The 17,410-nt window shown below is 45.8% G+C and overlaps 5 protein-coding genes across 5 annotated transcripts; 2 read left to right on the forward strand and 3 right to left on the reverse strand.

Moving 5' to 3' along the window:
• Positions 1–298: 298 nt before the first annotated feature.
• BJ212DRAFT_1281777 (uncharacterized protein) lies at positions 299–838 on the forward strand (the record flags this gene model as incomplete). The annotated part of the gene is made up of 1 exon (XM_041331641.1): positions 299–838. A coding segment is annotated over one exon (540 nt), but the record flags the coding sequence as incomplete, so codon positions are not given.
• A 5,771-nt stretch (positions 839–6,609) lies between these two features.
• Positions 6,610–8,522, reverse strand: BJ212DRAFT_739192 (uncharacterized protein). The gene is made up of 16 exons (XM_041343954.1): positions 8,516–8,522; positions 8,282–8,458; positions 8,216–8,225; positions 8,143–8,162; positions 8,065–8,097; positions 7,920–8,016; positions 7,836–7,864; positions 7,750–7,777; positions 7,670–7,702; positions 7,537–7,613; positions 7,410–7,479; positions 7,274–7,354; positions 7,115–7,225; positions 7,020–7,060; positions 6,945–6,970; positions 6,610–6,889 (listed from the first exon to the last, which is right to left on the reverse strand). Exons 2-16 carry the CDS (start codon positions 8,321–8,323, stop codon positions 6,745–6,747), a joined length of 843 nt encoding a protein of 280 aa, XP_041188223.1. The 5' UTR covers positions 8,324–8,458; positions 8,516–8,522; the 3' UTR covers positions 6,610–6,744.
• A 2,576-nt stretch (positions 8,523–11,098) lies between these two features.
• BJ212DRAFT_1536116 (uncharacterized protein) lies at positions 11,099–12,997 on the reverse strand (the record flags this gene model as incomplete). The annotated part of the gene is made up of 13 exons (XM_041341816.1): positions 12,642–12,997; positions 12,576–12,585; positions 12,504–12,523; positions 12,425–12,457; positions 12,257–12,377; positions 12,203–12,231; positions 12,038–12,158; positions 11,905–11,981; positions 11,769–11,841; positions 11,633–11,734; positions 11,370–11,575; positions 11,295–11,320; positions 11,099–11,243 (listed from the first exon to the last, which is right to left on the reverse strand). The coding sequence occupies exons 1-13, from the start codon at positions 12,681–12,683 to the stop codon at positions 11,099–11,101; spliced, it is 1,005 nt and encodes a 334-aa protein (XP_041188224.1). The 5' UTR covers positions 12,684–12,997.
• Positions 12,998–14,153: 1,156 nt separating this feature from the next.
• Positions 14,154–15,768, forward strand: BJ212DRAFT_1485549 (S-adenosyl-L-methionine-dependent methyltransferase; the record flags this gene model as incomplete). The annotated part of the gene is made up of 7 exons (XM_041340996.1): positions 14,154–14,565; positions 14,621–14,721; positions 14,771–15,049; positions 15,102–15,320; positions 15,369–15,457; positions 15,511–15,670; positions 15,724–15,768. 7 exons carry the CDS (start codon positions 14,154–14,156, stop codon positions 15,766–15,768), a joined length of 1,305 nt encoding a protein of 434 aa, XP_041188225.1.
• A 556-nt stretch (positions 15,769–16,324) lies between these two features.
• On the reverse strand, positions 16,325–17,341 carry BJ212DRAFT_1281668 (DNA glycosylase; the record flags this gene model as incomplete). Its single annotated transcript, XM_041331632.1, has 4 exons — positions 16,325–16,430; positions 16,486–16,936; positions 17,047–17,166; positions 17,227–17,341. Coding segments are annotated over 4 exons (792 nt in total), but the record flags the coding sequence as incomplete, so codon positions are not given.
• Between the last annotated feature and the right edge of the window lie 69 nt (positions 17,342–17,410).

A 17,410-nucleotide genomic window follows, 5' to 3' on the forward strand; every position in this document is an offset into this window, starting at 1 on the left:
ACTGTATCCATCCAACAAGTTTTCCATAGATTGAATCATCTATTCATTCCATCCCATCTCCATCACACATTGGGACCCTAAGTTGTCGACTTAGTTTGACTCCAGATCCTTGTACGTCATCCCTTGAGATAATTATCGCCTAGATGATTTTCAACTGCACCCAGCTAGTGCTCTCAATTTGTCCATTTCATCACGCATATCACAACCTTTGTGAATGAGTGAAGAACAATGTTAGTTTTTCTCACTCTTGTCCCTCTCTCACTTTCTGACCCTTTTGACAGCTCTTGAAGGAACTTGGATGAAGCTGTCCCAAGTTGCTGTCCAGGGTGCTCAGTATAACTCCCATGAATGTCAGCCCCACCTGAAGTGTTTGGAAGGGACCCAGGTGGATCTTCTCAAATATATCCATGGATTCTTGGATGACCGAAAGAGGAATCAACTTATCTGGCTGCATGGCACAGCAGGTGTCAGAAAGTCTGCTGTCGCATTCACCATAGCTGAGAGGATGAAAGGTCTAAAAGTGACAGAGGAGACAAATGTTGAAATGCGGCTAGCGGGTACATTTTTTTTCTCACACAAACACACCAAATGTTGCACAGCTGGATATTTATTTGCAACACTTGCCTACCAGCTTGCCAATAATTTTCCAAGCATTCAGCAGGATATGAACAGAGTGATCCACAACAATCCTGCTCTACTAGACCTGGACATGCCTCTCTATGACCAGATGGAGGCTCTCTTTCTTAAACCCCTCTGGAAACTTCAATTCAGATTACACAGGTGTCCCCCTCTGACATTTGTTGTCAATGCCCTTGATGAATGCACATCCGAACCTGAGCTTACTGACCTCATCCTTTCCCTCATGCAGGCTCTTTGTGACCCTGATATTCCCATGACCCACATTCTGCTCACAAGTTGCTTGGAAACCCATATCTCTGAAGCCTTTCAGAATGAAGAGGTTTGCCCATTGCTGTGCAAAATCCCAGTGAAAACTTCTGGAAAGGGCGTTGGTACCATCATGTTGCTTGATGGTGGCAATGTCGACACAGATATCTATATTTTTTTGGAGCATTCCTTCACAAAGCTGGCAAGTCATCACCCCAATTTTCCTCAGCCAACGAAGGATGAACTCATGCAGCTGGTGAGCCGCACTGGCAGACGTTTCATCGTGGCAGCTACAATGGTGAAGTTTAATATTATCAACGATGAAGACAAGGATCCCTGTGATCGCTTACAGCTGATGCTCAGGCTGATGAGCGAGCTGCTAGCAGGAATGGAGGTGCACAAGTTATACGACTGTATCCTCTCCACATGTGCTGACCCCAAGCAGGCTTACATGCACTTGTCCATCGTCACTGCCCTCACAGACCCTCTTCCTATCTTGCAAATATCGTCACTTCTTGGCCCTGGGTTGGGCAGGGATGTGCAGACAACATTGATACAGCTATGGTCTGTCATGGATATTCCTATAGACAGTATTCTTCCCATGAATATCTATCAATCATCCATTTGCGACTATGTTTCTGACCCCTCAAACTGCAGCCTCCCTCAAGTATGCAAACACAATATGCCATCACCCCACTCCCTACTCACTGATTCCTCTTTTCACTTGATGAGGAAACATATTCCAGAAAGCACAGCCCTTTTAGATGTGCTCTCAGAATTGAAGTGTCATATCTGCATATCCAGATCTCAGATCTGACCCTTATCTCATCTCAGATCCACATCTTATCTCTGATCCTATCCACATCTTATCTCCCTCCAACATCTTGTCATTCAATCTGTCCACTTGTCTGGTCCAGTCCACAACTCATCCGAATCCACAACCAGCACTCATCTCCTTTCGGTAACCCCCTAACTCTGGTATTTCGGTTATCTGTATATCCGTCCTGCTCCCTGATCTGTTACCTATGTTTCATTTCTGTTTCATGATTTGTGATCTGTTTCTACTTACCAATAGACTATCTATATGCTTTGTACATAGCCTCGGACTCTGCTGATTGATCATTCCATTAGATACCTATAGTATATAACCTCCTGTAACTCTCTGTAGCACCTCAGTTCAAATATCATCTTAGTTCTACTCATTCCTGTCCTCTGGACTTGAGTATCTCTACTCTCATCACCCTCTGAGACTTAGGATTGATTCCTATAGTCTATCCATATCCGCCTCTGTCTCCAACAGTCCATTACTGTTAGTTTCTAGTCTGGACTCGTCCGGATTAGCCCTATGATACCTATCCTGCATCCAGAAGTCATCTGGATCCACTATGATACTTGTCTGACCTTCTGGATGCATTAGTCTTGCCTTCCTGAAATAAGGGGCAATACTCGGGTAAGGGGCACAGCACATGAGCTGAGGCCAAAGCCCTTCAGATCCAGTTATCCCTTGAGTACGACCTTAACATGAAGAAACAAAGCCAAGCTATGCAACCTGGGGACCCCCATTGATTAAAAGCTTCACTATCCTTCCTTGTTCAGCCACCAGAGCTGCTGTCAGTTCTTATCTGTATGTTATGGCTTTGAGGAGATCTGTTAAGAACCATGCTCAAGGGAGAGAGAGACTGACTCAGAGGGGCTTGGCCTCAGCTTGTACACTGTGCCCCTTACCTGAGTATGTGCCCTTCATTTCAGAGGAAGTCCAATGATGGTCCGATGAAGTCTGGAGGACTTCCAGAGGAGCATGGGAGAGTTCTGGAGGAATGCAGGAAGTGCTCAGGAGAGTTCCCACTGCAAGGTAATACTTCTACAGGAAACAGGATGGAAGGGTAGGAGGTCTGGAGTATGGAGAACAGGAGGACTTGAGGTATGAAACTGACTGCAGACCCAAGGAGGACAAGCCTGGCTGCAGACCTGGAGAGGACAAAACTGGTTGGAGACTGAGGGAGGGTGAGTCTGGCTGCAGACTGAGGGAGGACAAGCCTGGCTGCAGACTGAGGGTGGATGAAAGTGGGTGCAGACCTGGGCAGCACAAGTGTGGCTGCAGACTGAGGGAGGACAAGAGTGGCTAGAGCATGAGGGAGGACGAGATTGGCTGCTGACCCAGGCAGGACAAGACTGGCTGCAGACCCAGGCAGGACAAGACTGGCTGCAGACCCAGGCAGGACAAAACTGGCTGTGGACCAAGGGAGGATGAGAGTGGTTGCAGACCTGGCCAGGATGAGACTGGCTACAAACCCAGGATGGACAAAACTGGCTGGAGACCTGTGGAGGAGGAGGCTGGCTGCAGATCCTACTGCACACCTATGCAGTACCAGACTGGCTGCAGGCCCCCAGAGGACAAAACTGGCTGCAGACCCTGAACCAGCCATGGACTTACGCAGGGCAAAGCTTGCTGCATATCCAGGGAGGGCTGGCCTGGGTATGGGTCCCTGACACAGGTGTCTGGGTGCAAGTCCAGGGAGGACAACACTGGGCACAGACCCTAGACAGGCAAGACTGGGTGCAAACCCAGAGAGGGCAAGATTGGCTCCAGACCCAGGAAGGGTGGGACTGGCTCCAGACCCCAGGCAGGTTAGATTGGCTCCAGACCCCAGCGGGCAGGCAAGACTGGCTTCAGGCCCCAGGCGGGCAAAGTTGGCTTCAGACCCTGAGCAGGCGAAACTGGCTCCAGATGCCCGATGGCCAAGCATGGCAATCCACTCCTGCGGGGTCCATATGGACAACTATGGATTAATTCTCAAGTACATTGGAAGCAATCAGTAACTACATCATTGTCCCAGAATTGGCTTTACTGCTGGCTTTCAAAGTGGTCCAGCAGTTCAAAAGCTTACCAGATTTCTTGATGCTTCCAATGTTCCTGGCATTGATACCCCAAAATAATTTCACCTCCACATCACCAGAAGTTCCTGACAGGGAGATCATCTGTGCTATGGATCTCTTTCTAGCTTTTGCAAACAAGGCACAGGAATGAAGTCAATCATCTTCTGACACTCTCAAGTATGCATCTCAAAACTGGATTTTTCACCTGTCGCGTGCTCCAAATCCATGGGACGACACTCTCATCTGTATATTCCAGGTTTTCTGGAATTGTCACCTCCTTTCCTGGCTTGAATGGCAGTGGTGTTTGAAGGGAATGCGATCTTGTCTTGATATTTTATCTGACATCAGCAAAACCCTGATTTGGGTACAGTGCCACAGCCACACAGCGTGTCACAGGTCACATAGATTTTGTTGTAAAGGCTCTGCAGCACCACACAAGTATTGATTCTATGTAAAAATGAGTGTAATGTAGTCATAAACATGTATATAACAAGATGGTGTGCTAATAATTATGTTTTATTGAGAAATTGTGTAGTGTGCAGCACTGTACAGCGCTGTACATGGGGGGACCTTGCTGTGACACTGTGATTACTGTGCAGCGTTGTGCAGTGCTGCACATAGGGTTAGGGTTTTGCTGATGGAGTCCCAGAAACTTGCAAATGTTATTACCTTGAGGTTTGACTTTTTTTCATTTTGTGAAACCTCTTCTAATTATCTCTCATCCTTAGTTTGAATCTTCAACACACAGCCTAATGAATGTTTGTCAGCCATTGGTCCCAATTCCCGGCACTCAACAATGGAAGCTTCAGTCACCCTTCCCCTCTCCAAGGCCCAACACCACTGTACCCCATGTTTGCACATCCAGAAACAAACTTCGGACAAGTTCTCGGTCAATAGCAACAGTGCACCCAAATCAGGCACCTCCAATAGCCCATTAAACATTGGAAATGAATCAAGCAGTGTTTGCTACACAAGGCTAGCAACTATCTAGACATGTATCTTCATGTTCATTTTTTATTGTGTTCTGTATCAATCCACAGTAACTTACTAGGTCTTAGTTTTATACCAGCTGAACAACCTCTGCACACTTATTGTGAACTCTCTTTTGCATGCCAATATGATTTGCCTTGTAACCAAAACCTTGTAACGTATGGTATTTCACAACCTACCAATAGGCACCACATCGCCATTCCAAAGACAATTGCTCTTCTATAGCACATTTCTCATACTCAGCCTTTTTCACCAAAGCCCTTCATCAATATGCTCTTGGTGCTCGCCTCTTCAAGAGTGATGTTGACTTTGTGACTGTCAGGCTGGTCTCCCATCACATCGCCCTTCATCTTCCCCTCTACTCATTTTACTCATTTGGATTCGCTGAGCGCAATGATACTCCAAGTTTTACCACCCTTTCCTGCACATGCTGTGTCCCACTCTGTACACATGCTCAGTCGTGTCACCTTTGATCAGCAGGTCATGCTGTATGGCTGAATGAACCAGAGGCAAGTAGAGATCACAGGATGTTACAGATGTACAAAAGACAATAAGAGGATGTGGGATTTCTTGAGCTTTGGGAAGGAAAAACGAAAACCTGTGTAGAGGTGAGATGGATTGGTGTAGGAAGGGAACCATGAAGATGGAAGATTGAGGTGCCTGGAAGGAGCAAAGACTGTATAGCGAGTTCATTTTCATCTTGTACTGTCTCTGCAAATTCATCAGCCTTGCCATCTTCACCATCATTCCTGTCTCTGCCAGACTCAGCATGCTCAACATATTCACCACCCATCATTGAATTGCCTAGCAAGTGCCGGTGAAAATCAACAAACTCACAGCTGATGTCAGGGAAATAAATGTGCTCAGAATAGCAGCACTTTTGAAACTTACGCTGATGCATGGAAGGTGAACAGGTGGATGCAGAGTGTTCCACATGTGATACTCAATATCTAGTTTCCAGCTTTCTGATGGGAGGCACGACCAATGCACATGTGAAGGTGGGTCTATGGAAAGGTACACCCATTCTTGCCTCAACCACAAGTCAGCTACTGGACAATTTGCAATTTCAACACTGGAAAATGCAGATAGCTAGTTCTGGATGTGGTTTGGGCTGTTTGGCTTTAGCTGTTGCCAAATAGACAACACACAATATGCAGCAACTTGATAGTAGTCCATGATGAGCATGCCAAACATTGATTCTTGAATGGGACGTTGTCCATGGTATCTTGCTTATTCTCAGCTCCTTCACTTGAGTAGTACTCACTCTAACACTCATTTTGCGCATATGTCCTAGCTAACATGACAGTGTTTGCTCTCTCAATATTTTGAATTGCATCTCTATCCCACTGGAAATCGTTGCTCCGACCATCTGACATCTACCCAACTACATATCTTGCGTTTTGTAGTGCAGAGTTTACTAATGATAGTTATCTACCTAAATAGGGGATCATTTGCAAAGTAAGCCTGGTGGCTTACATACACCTACACATATGGCTATCAAGCCTCGGAATCACATATTAACATTCTAACCTTGTCCAGACAAGTATGCACATCTCTCTCAAGTCTAGTTCACCATGCTCTGGCCACTACAGGTGGTTTTGCCCAGTGGTGCAGTAGCAGATATGACTGGATAGCAATGACGTTGGCATGCACACACCATGCCCCTCTTTGCAAAGCCGCTCCTCACTTGCAGAGTCTATATGGCTGCACAGCACCCAGCATAGTTGGGTGCAGTTAGCTGATCTTGAACGCCTCCTGCGAGAATATCAGAGGCTACCTCATCAGAAGAATTGGATAGAGGCGGACCAAAGAATGATTACGCTGAACAGGTGAAGAGTAATGCAGAAGAGGATAATGAAGATGCAGAGCAGGTAAACCAGATGGAGCAGCAGATGATCATGCTTCATGACAGTATCCTTCTCTTTGATAGGCAAACACTCTTTAATGTCACATCTGCATTCTGATGGGCCATGCCATGATTATAGGATACAATCAATCAAATGAAGTGTATTGGTTGTGCTGAGCTGGACGAAATGTCGACATCTGTAATGTCCCCCCATCCGATTCATCCTGGTCACTTTCACGCAGAACAAAGAGCACACGGGATGCCAACATACTGTGCAGGACAAGCTGTGGCCTGTTATGATGCATCAAAATTTTTATTAGGCTATTATAAACAAATTGCTACGCACACATCCATCATCATATCATATGATGCCTTCCCCAAATTAGCAAAATTTGATGAACGGATACAACGTGCAACTTACTGGAACCACGGACATGATCACTATATTGACCACAGAAACAACTGGCACGAGCGCTTCAACACGGGACATACTAAATTGAACAAAAGACCACCGACAAATTATGGCAGTCATATACCGCATTCCGCCCTGGAAGACAGCTCTCACTAGACGACTGTCAGAATCTCTGTAGTCCTGATATCTCTTGAACATCATTAAAGACATCAGCACTGTAGATAGGATTGAGCTGAGATGGGACTGAGACGAGATATCCTTACACAGTTCGTAGGCTACAAGAAAGCCGTATTGAATGGCACTGCTGCGACCTGCTTGAAAAGTGCAGTTACTTGTGTGGGGAGCTTTAAAACCAAGGTTGCCGTCTACAACAATGAAAACAAAATAAAGGGGACCTACCTGAAGGGTCCGCAGGCGCCACTACATTATTGACAACCTCCGTGATACTGACAGCACACGCAATGGAAATCTACGTTGCGATATCAACAGACGATGAGTATGAGCACGCATGACCGGCCCAACGTACTGCTGCCAAGACTAGTAACACTACCAAGAGCTTTTTGCTCTGTTTCCAGAATACATATGTACGAATGATCAAAAGACCTTGAAAAATAGAAATAAATTTCAAACCCAGAAGACATTATAAACATGGACCGCACCTTCAGCAGCCACAATAGTGATAATGTGAATTGCTGCAGTGAAATCAGTAAAAACGCTGGCTGCTCAAGACATTGATCACCATTTGAAGCCCGGTTGAAGTGTGAGCACTGTATTCAATATCCTTTAGTTCATACAATAATCATATAGTAAGCAAAACACACTGACGTCCTCATTCGCTCGTGTAGCAATGGCAGCTAGTCACTAGTCAATGTTACGTACCAGGAGATATGACTCGGAGTAGTCGCTCACCGTATGAAGTCATACCAGCTGCTACAAAGGCCATGTAGCGTGAAATTATGAAAAGAACACGAGTGATGTTCCAGCGACCATTCCATGTCCATCGAACCTTGCAACACTGTCGGGAGATGTTCGAACTCATTAAAGTAACACTCACCTCAGGTTCGAGCGTTAAGAAATAGTCAAAAATCTACGGAGCTTAAGAGGGAATATTGTCCATGGTTTGTATACCTACCAAAACTCCTAGACCGGCCACTGCATATATTCAAGATGAAAGTGATGTAAACCCCTGTGTGAAGTCCACGTACCATTGCAATACTGGAGTAGTTGCAGTCAATAAATCTCAGCTGGAAAATATATTCGGAAATTCTTACCTTCGCAGTCTGAATTCCTGTATTGGCTATGGGCATGACCATTGTATACTCGTACTGGATAAGGCTCCAGAACTCGCTCTTATATGCTTACACGATTTATGTAAATTTGAATCCGATTCGACACTCGCCGTGCGAGATTAACATAAACTGTATAGGTGATTCAGTCAAAGCAGGGTCCTATCCTGTCCTATCCGTATCGTAAAACTGACGGTGGCACTAAATCTCTTCACGCACCAGGCACTGAGCTTGCCTGAGCGAATTTGAAATTCAGCATCTAATCACGGAGGAGCACTGGGCAACGTGTGCGGGTCGAAATGTTGAAATCTCTCAGCGGTGACGATTTGTTCCACCCCTTGGCAATTACTACATGTGAGACGCCCACACATGTACTATGCACAACAAGCTGTGAACTCGTTAGGGGCTGATTTGGGCATCATGCTCTCGGCGCGGTTCAACTCACCTATCCATTATCTCACGCCTTCAGTGGCAATCGGGGTCGTGGCACAGCAGAAAACTGGCAGTTCAGTTACTTGTCATGAATACGGATATAGTGGGCTTAATTGCTGCAGAGGGCTGGATGCTAGATATCTTCACGTACCAATTGAAAGAGAGCAGTTGGTCATTGTGCGCTTAGCAAGCCGATACCACTCACTACCACCAGATCAGGACATTCATATCATACCGGCATTGGTTTACGACACTTGCGACTCAGAGAAGGGTCGAGCTTGTGTAACAAACAGATGATGAACGTCATTGATTTTTTTCATGTTGTTATTTATCGTCTGTTAGGGCGGGGCCCTGTATTAGGCAGTACGTAGGAAACGTGGCAACGGGTGCACGACTTACTTAAAGTAGAGCGGACCAATGGGCATCCCACCGTGAAGGTCAGGCGTACATTCCCAGTATCTGCAGGGTGAACCTCCTGCGTGCGGTAGACCGGGTCAGATCACAGCAATGAGAGCAAAGATCGAGGTAAGATACGTACCATCATAGCGCGACGAGCAACCCAGTCTCATGAATCACTTCAGAGATGTAGTGTCCTTCACGGAAGGTGAACTCGCCATGCACATGCGGAATTTCGGTTATTTCTGCCCATTGACTTGGCATTTGATCTACCACATCGTCATATTAGATGGGCAACTGTAGCCAGGAACGTTATCGCAAAACAAAAATCGAAATAGCAGGAGTATAATAATGTAACTCTGCCTGGATTCCTCGTCGAGATGTGTGCCATGATATCATCATGTTGCAGCTCATACCTCGATAATATAACACACATGCAACGGTATGTCATGATTTCAGAGTCGAGTTCCCCGTTGAACGCGTGCTCTCGTTCGTGAGCGCAATAATATTTCGCTGTGTTAAGGAGTTGACTGATGTAGATAGGATGGCTACGAGATCGTGCGAGCTGATGAGGGAGGTGCTGAGATTTAGTGACGCGACACGCGTTAATGTCCTCTGAGACATGTATGAATGTATGAGAGCAGGAATGGCTAAAGCACGACGATTTTGTTGTATCCCGCGGGGCCGAGAGGAGTTCATCGAGAATATTTACTTGAGCTTGATAAAGAAGCGATGGAGGTTTGAATATGTTATCGGTGCCGTGGGCCGAGAGCACTGCTGAATGTTTGAATATCTATTTGCATCATCTGGACGACAGAAATTGAGAATTGAGTGACTGCGTTTCCTGCGCGAGAGCGGCGTAACGGCGACAGCGTTCAGTGCTGCTGGTAAAGAAATCTCTTGACGTCGGGGCGTTGTATGGCTGACCCGGAGTTGTGACAGAATATTTTGTGCGAGCGAGTGTAAGGCTTGTAAATGGGAAACTTGATAATGTTTATGTCAGAACCGAGAAGAATTTATACGCGAAGTACCGAGCCCACAGGATAGAGCAGATCTATAGTCTCAACTAGGGGTCGGCGTCGCCGACGAAATACCTTGCGGAGCTTGTGTTCTGTTGTTTGTTACTGTCAAAGTCCTGTTTGGTTGTTGTTTGTGTCTGATCTTTTCTTTCATTATGTGCGATTCATGCATTTCGTCTGCTGTCGGTTCATTCAAGCCCCAGATTTAAATGTTGTCTCTGTGATGGTTTGCTTACAGTGGAGATTCAAACACGCGGCACTGCTGTTTCATTGACTGACTGTATCTGTATTCGCTCCAAAGTTGCCTTGGTCCAATAAATCACGTGCATATTTTGTCTTGTTTAGTAGTAAATAGTACCACAGTCTAGACCTTGGTAATGTTTGGCTTTGTTAGGAATGGAACGGAGCTATATACTACATAGGGTGTACCTTTCAATAGACGCGCATGCACTGACTGAAGCTCCCCTCAGAAAGCCAGAATCTACCCATCGGTTATTAGTACGTGTAGAACTTCCTGTTCGCTTTCCGCGCGTACTAGTAGCTCAAGTGACAATAACGCCTCTAAGACGTTTGCCAGTTCACGAGTAGATACGATGATTATGGCGGGTGTTCGTATCCATCATACCCCTCTTTGCAAAGCGTCTCTTTTGTAGAGTCTATATGGTTGCATAATACCCGGCATGGTTGAGTAACATTAGCAAATCTTGAGCGTCTCCTGCGAGAACATCAGAGGCTGCTTCTGTCATACTGGACAGAGGTGGACCCAAGAAAGATTTCGCTGGAAGAAGTGAAGAGCAAATTAGAATAGGATAATAGCAGGGCAACCAAATGGAGAGGCAGATGATCATGCTTCATGACAGTATCCTCCAGCCTCCAGCTTGGTGGCTCTTCATAGGCGAACTCTTTTTTATGACACGTCTGCATTGATGGGCCATACCATGACTATAGAACATAATCAACCAAATGAAGTGTATTGGTGGCGCTGAGCTGGACGAAATGTCGACATCTGTAATGTCCCCGCATTCGATTCATCCTGGTCACTTTCACGCAATCCAAAGAGCACACGGGATGCCAACATACTGTGCAGGACAAGCTGTGGCCTGTCATGATGCCATCAGTTTTTTTACCATTATAAACGAATTGCCACGCACACGTCCATCATCATGTTATATGATGCCTTCCCAAAATTAGCAAACATTGATGAACGGACACAACATGCAACTTACTGGAACCACGGACATGATCACTATATTGACCACAGAAACAACTGGCAGGAGCGATTCAACACAGGACATGTTAAATTGAACAAAAGACCACCAACAAATTATGGCAGTCATATACCGCACTGCGCCCTGGTAGACGGCTCTCACTAGACGACTATCTGAATCTTTGTAGTCTTGATATCTCTTGAACACCATTAAAGACATCAGCACTGGGTGGATGGGATTGAGAAATCAGCGAAGATGGGACGGAAATAAGATATCCTTACACGATTCGTAGGCTATAAGAAAGCCGTATTGAACGGCACTGCTGCGACCTGCTTGAAAAGTGCAGTTGCTTGTGGGGGGAGCTTTAAAACCAAGGTTGCCGTCTACAACAATGAAAAAATAATAAAGGGGACCCACCTGAAGGGTCCACAGGCGCCGCTAATAAATTACTGACAACATCTGTGATACTGACAGCACACGCAATGGAAATCTGCGTTGCGATGTCAGCAGACGATGAATATGAATATGAGCACGCATAACAAGACCAACGTACTGCTGCCAAGACCAGCAACACTGCCAAGAGCTTTTTGCTCTGTTTCCAGAATACATATGTACGAATGATCAAAAGACCTTGAAAAATAGAGATGGATTTCAGGCCCAGAAGACATTATAAACACGGACCGCACCTTCAGCAGCGACGATACTGATGATGTGAATTGCTGCAGTGAAATCAGTAAAACGCTGGCTGCTCAAGACATTGATCACCATTTGAAGCCTGGCCAAAGTGCGAGCACTATATTCGATATCCTTTAGTTCATACAACAATCATATAGTAAGCAAAACACACTGACGTCCTCATTCGCTCGTGTAGCAATGGCAGCTAGTCACTCGTCAACGTTACGAACCATGAGATACGGGTAGCTGTTCACCATATGAAGTCATACCAGCTGCTACAAAGGCCATGTAGCGTGAAATTATGAAAAGAATACGAGTGACGTTCCAGCGCCTGTTCCACGTCAATCGAACCTTGCAACATTTTCAATAGATGTTCGAACTCGATAAAGAATCCTCACCTCAGGTTCGAGCGTTAAGAAATAGTCAAAAATCTATGGATCATAAGAGGGAATATTTTCCATGACTTGTAAGGCCTACCAAAACTCCTAGATCAGCCACTGCGTGTATTCAAGATGAAAATAGTGAGGACCCTGGATGAAGTCCACGTACCATTGCAATACTAGAGTGGTTGCAGTCAATCAACCTCATTTGGAAAGTATATTCGGAAATTCTTACCTTCGCTGTCTGAATTCCGGTATTGACTATGGGAGCGACCATTGCAGGCTCGTAATGGATGGGAGTTCAGAACCGCAGAACTCGCCCTTATACACTTCCATAATCTGAATTTGCCTGATTGCATCCAGTTTGTAACTTTGCATTCGCCGTGTGACCGGCAAGATCAAATTATACTGCACAGGTGATTCAGTCGAAACCAGTAGCACTGCGGTCCTACCCGTATCGTGAAATTGGAGGCATTAGATTTCCAATGTAGCAAACACGGAGCACCGGCACTACCCCATAAGCAGCTGCTCGCTGGCAAAAGAGTGATTTTGAAATTCGAAGAAATGCTATTCGCCGGAGGCTTCAGCGATTTTTGCTCCACTTTGATGCAAATGGAAGAACGCGCCCATACACTATGCGTAACAACTGTGAGCTGATTTGGGCACAGGCGCGTTTCAACTCATATTTTTATCATCTCGTCGTAGGACGCCACCAGTGATAATCAATGTTGATGCAGTGGTAATCAAGGTTAATGGAACAACGGAAAACAGTCCAATTACTTGCCACGAGGGATATGAGAATCTTGTTTGCTGCAGAGACACCATGCTGTTCAATCTCAGCAGAGCAGTGATATGGTTACATACATCCCATCCATCCAAGAAGAGCATCCGGACGAACCGGTTTTTGAAGTCCGGTACTAGTCTCGGTGTTTTTGAAGACAGCGGGAGATTATCAGAACCCGCGTGCTTAGCTTCCAGAATCCCAAATATATATAACGAGATTAAGAAAACTAGGTCGCAATCCTGGTGATCCATTTAGTGGGCAAAAAATCTCGAGTCAGATTAGGAAGCAGGAACACACCTCGCCCGTTTATATATATGACTGGTGGTCAATGAGCTATAATCCCCTCTGAATGACTTCCTCGGTGTAAGCGATGTATGGTCTACGTGACAAGATGTCGGTCGAGTACTTGCGGGTGCCTACGTCGAATAAGTTCACGATTACCTTACGGTGGATTCATGGTAGCATGTAGCACAAACTTAGACCGCATCAGTACAACCCATCAAAGCATGCCACGATCAACACGCTTCTTTGCTTGCATATGTGTATTGGTCGGAAGAGATAGAGGTAGTGCTTGTTAGAGGAGATCGATCAATGCGCTCATGTCCTACTGGCGTCTTGGCACAGGTATTCTCCTGGATAGCACCACAGTCCATCACGGACTTGCTCATCATTTGATCTGTGGCACAGCGATCTGTAATGGCTCAGAGAACTTGAACAAATTAAGAAGACCAGTGATTCCGCAGTGGTTACGGTCTCACAGCGATTCGGTGGGAGGGGCAGACGAATGATGCACACAGATTGGACAATGGGCGAAGTTATATATAGGCGCGTATGATCTACTCATACTGAGTAGAAAATAGCAGATACGTCGGTATCACGTCCAACACGTGTTCAAGCTAAGCCAGGATGTTCTGTTAGTACTACGAGTCTACGACGCGTTTCGGGCATCTTAGTCATCATTCAATGTCTTTTCCGTTTCTCCTTCAGAGGCCATTTTCTACAAGCATCAGACGCTCCTACAGGATCAAGAATATTCCTGAGGATATAGTCGCGAAGGCCCTCACAACACAGCCAACAAGACGCGATCGTTCCGAGGATATTCAAAGCATTGAGGACATCAAGCCCGAAGCTGAACTCCAAAGTATCTCGACTTCGAAAGCTGTTCGCAAACCCAAGACACGGAAAGCTAACATACCACTCCCGATCAACAGGTTTGATCTGCCCCCGCGTTCGAAATGGCGAAACTACTTTCCCACTAGCGGCATGGCATTCAAAAGTCGTATTTCCATCGCTAATCCCGAGACGGCGGCACTAGTTGCAGAGTCATTCGTTCCTAGCGGCTCGAGGGATAAAGTTATTATAGAAGCGTATCCCGGTGAGGGTATCGATATTTAAATTTCAGTCTTTGAGTACTTACAGAGCCCACAAAGGTCCCGGTGCATTAACTCGCGCTTTAATGCAGTTGCCGAAAGAACGAATCCGAAAAATCATCGTGCTCGAGGATGTAGAACAGTATCTCAACTTCCTGAATGTGCGAAATGAGCTTTACAGAGTTTGATCATGCTGATAGTCTTTGACAGCCTCTGCAGGAAGCGGACCCTAGAGTACAAGTTTTGCCAATGAACGGCTTTTCGTGGGACACGTATCATCAGCTAGACGTCCAAGGCTTCCTGGACGACGTGGAGAATATTCCATGGAATCAGTCAAATCCATATCTACACTTTATCTCGCACCTTCCTATGGATGTCCTGGGCGAGCAGCTCTTAGCACAATTATTGCGATGTGCACCAGAACAGTCATGGTTGTTCAAACACGGTCGTATTCCAATGAGTTATCTAATGCACGACTGGGTATGGGATGTAAGTGGTCTCATTCCACAGACTAGTCATCCCCATCTGACACAAGCGATAGCGTATCTCTGCGTCTACTGAGGATCCGGCTCGATGCAAGCTAAGCGTCATCGCACAAGCCGTTTCTGAGTTTAGTCACGCCATTGAGCCACGGCTGCTGGTACCGTATAATAACCATTTCTACCCTGATGCTACAAACCCTGCATATTCTTCAAAGACTGAAAACAGACGCAGAGGTACGCCATTCGTAGCAGGTACATTCAGACCATTGGAGCATCAGGTACTTGCCATGTTTCCTGCACATTTAAATCACTGACGTCATGCGCAGATCATTCAGTCAGGCATGCTGGACAAATGGGATTACTGCCTACGGAAACTCTTTGTGCTGAAGTCGACTCCTCTCAAGAACGCTGTTGGGTATGCTCACGAGTCCACTTTTAATCGTGAAAATTTTATCGATCTTCCTCTAGTCATCTAGCACCTGGATCTGACGTTCTAAAGTCTTACCTCACGGGTGATGATGTTCCACTCCATCAGAGGACTGACATGAAAAAGACCATCAAGAAAATGAGTGTAGAGGACTGGGCTGCTGTCGTCGGCGCCTTCGACCGGTGGCCCTTTGCACCTGAGGTAGATTTCAGTATCTTGACCTCGGCACTGGCTAATGCATACTTTCACTGCAGGAACTCTTGATCACGGATTCTTTCAGCAGAGACGACCGCATATAACGTTTAGTATGATATTACTCTTCTAATGGATGCATCAGTCGACGAGGGGTCACGATGGCGGGACTGTATCTTATCCCTAAGAACCCGTCATGTGCGCATATACCCTTGCTCGGATAGCGCATTCGTGCATGTCAGACCCTCTCCTTACTGTTTCCGTGTCACAGAAGGAGCCAATTTGGCAATTCGATATATTTGCCTTTCACAGATGTTTATACCGCCTGATCTGTCTGGACAATAGCAGTAGATATATCATCAATGTACTGGGTGACGAACGCGAGCTAAGTATCCAGACTAAGGTGCAGTAACTGATCGATCGTCCACATCTCGACAAAAAACCTAACTTTGCAAATCGTGGTGGATTTGTTGGGACGAACAACCAGTGACTAAACTCAGGTCGAGCACTGATATCACAAGTTGAAACTTTCAAAGCCAAACTATGAACATTCAAGATTTGAATCTGACGGCACTGTACTTACAAGCTACTATACATATCACAAAGCAAGAAGATATATGTAAGCCAAGATTAAAATATTCAGATTGAGGTGCGGGCGACAACCTAGTTCTTCTCTGTCAGAGACCACATATAGTAAATACCTATACTTCGATACGGTGCCCAAGACGCGGTCAAATCTTCCATTTCTTTCGAAGTAAGGAACGCTCCTCTTCAGAGAGCCTTGATGAGAAATTGTCCACAAAAGAAAAATCCAAGTGACATACTTGATCTTCTTTCTTTCTAGCCTTGATTTCAAATCCGCAACGCTCAGACCTTCGGGAAGGGGTTCTGTGTTCATCGCGTCTGCCTCGAGAGTCTTGTCAATCGAGGGAGTAAACGGTTCAGGAAGCGATTTAATTAAAGCGGGAGTCTGTGATTGTGACTCAGACAATGTCGGCAACACCTCATTATTCGGTTCTACATCTCCTGTCAGTTGAGAACTAGGGGTTGTTTTCGGTGCAGGAGTTGTAGACGGTGGTCCCATCGCACTGGCACTTGCCCCTTTTGTTTTGTCATCGTTGGATTCGTCACCGCTCAGTTTATGCGGTGAAAGTGTAAATGGGTGCTTAGACGAGTGGCGCGAGAGAAACCAGCGCAACATTCCTCGCTGGATACCGAGGTCACCTACTGGGAGGATGTTTGGACGACGGAGGGAGAAGATTGCGAACATGTCAACTGCACTGGAATTATGAGATATTCTTGGATAAAAAGTAATATAACACTCACCAGTCCACTTGGTGACAAGAAGCGAGATGTTAATGAAGGACAAATATTGTTATTTAAACTACATACCCGTCCAATCCCTCGCACTTCTATAAGCATTTCAGCAAGGGTTTTATCATCTGCAGCAAGTAATTTTTCTGTTGAAAGCCTTCCATCTGCAAATCGCGCAGCAAGGTCTTTTACTGACAGGAAATTATAGCTTAGACTCGGTTGATGGGATTCACAGCGAAATCGACAATGACACTGACCATACTCGGCTTTGCGTGTACTGAGACCAGCAGACTTGAGTGTTATGATATCCGTATTGGCAACCTGATAAGGGGTAGGGAAGAAAGATGTTGGAGACTTTGATGCACTTCATAATGAAACCATTAACACCACGCAATGACTGATGCAGGCAGGCGTAGCATGCTTTTGGCATATAAT

Source organism: Suillus subaureus (assembly GCF_016647635.1).
Source record: "Suillus subaureus strain MN1 chromosome Unknown BJ212scaffold_42, whole genome shotgun sequence".
Lineage (NCBI taxonomy): Eukaryota > Fungi > Basidiomycota > Agaricomycetes > Boletales > Suillaceae > Suillus > Suillus subaureus.

Coding starts and splice junctions, on each gene's coding strand:
- BJ212DRAFT_739192 (XM_041343954.1), bottom strand. CDS start 8,323: ATGGTCATGCCCATAGCCAATACAGGAATTCAGACTGCGAAG. Junction 7,703..7,749: donor CTTCAACCGGGCTTCAAATG/GTGATCAATGTC, acceptor ATTTCACTGCAG/CAATTCACATTATCACTATT. Junction 7,061..7,114: donor GTATATGACTGCCATAATTT/GTCGGTGGTCTT, acceptor CGCTCGTGCCAG/TTGTTTCTGTGGTCAATATA.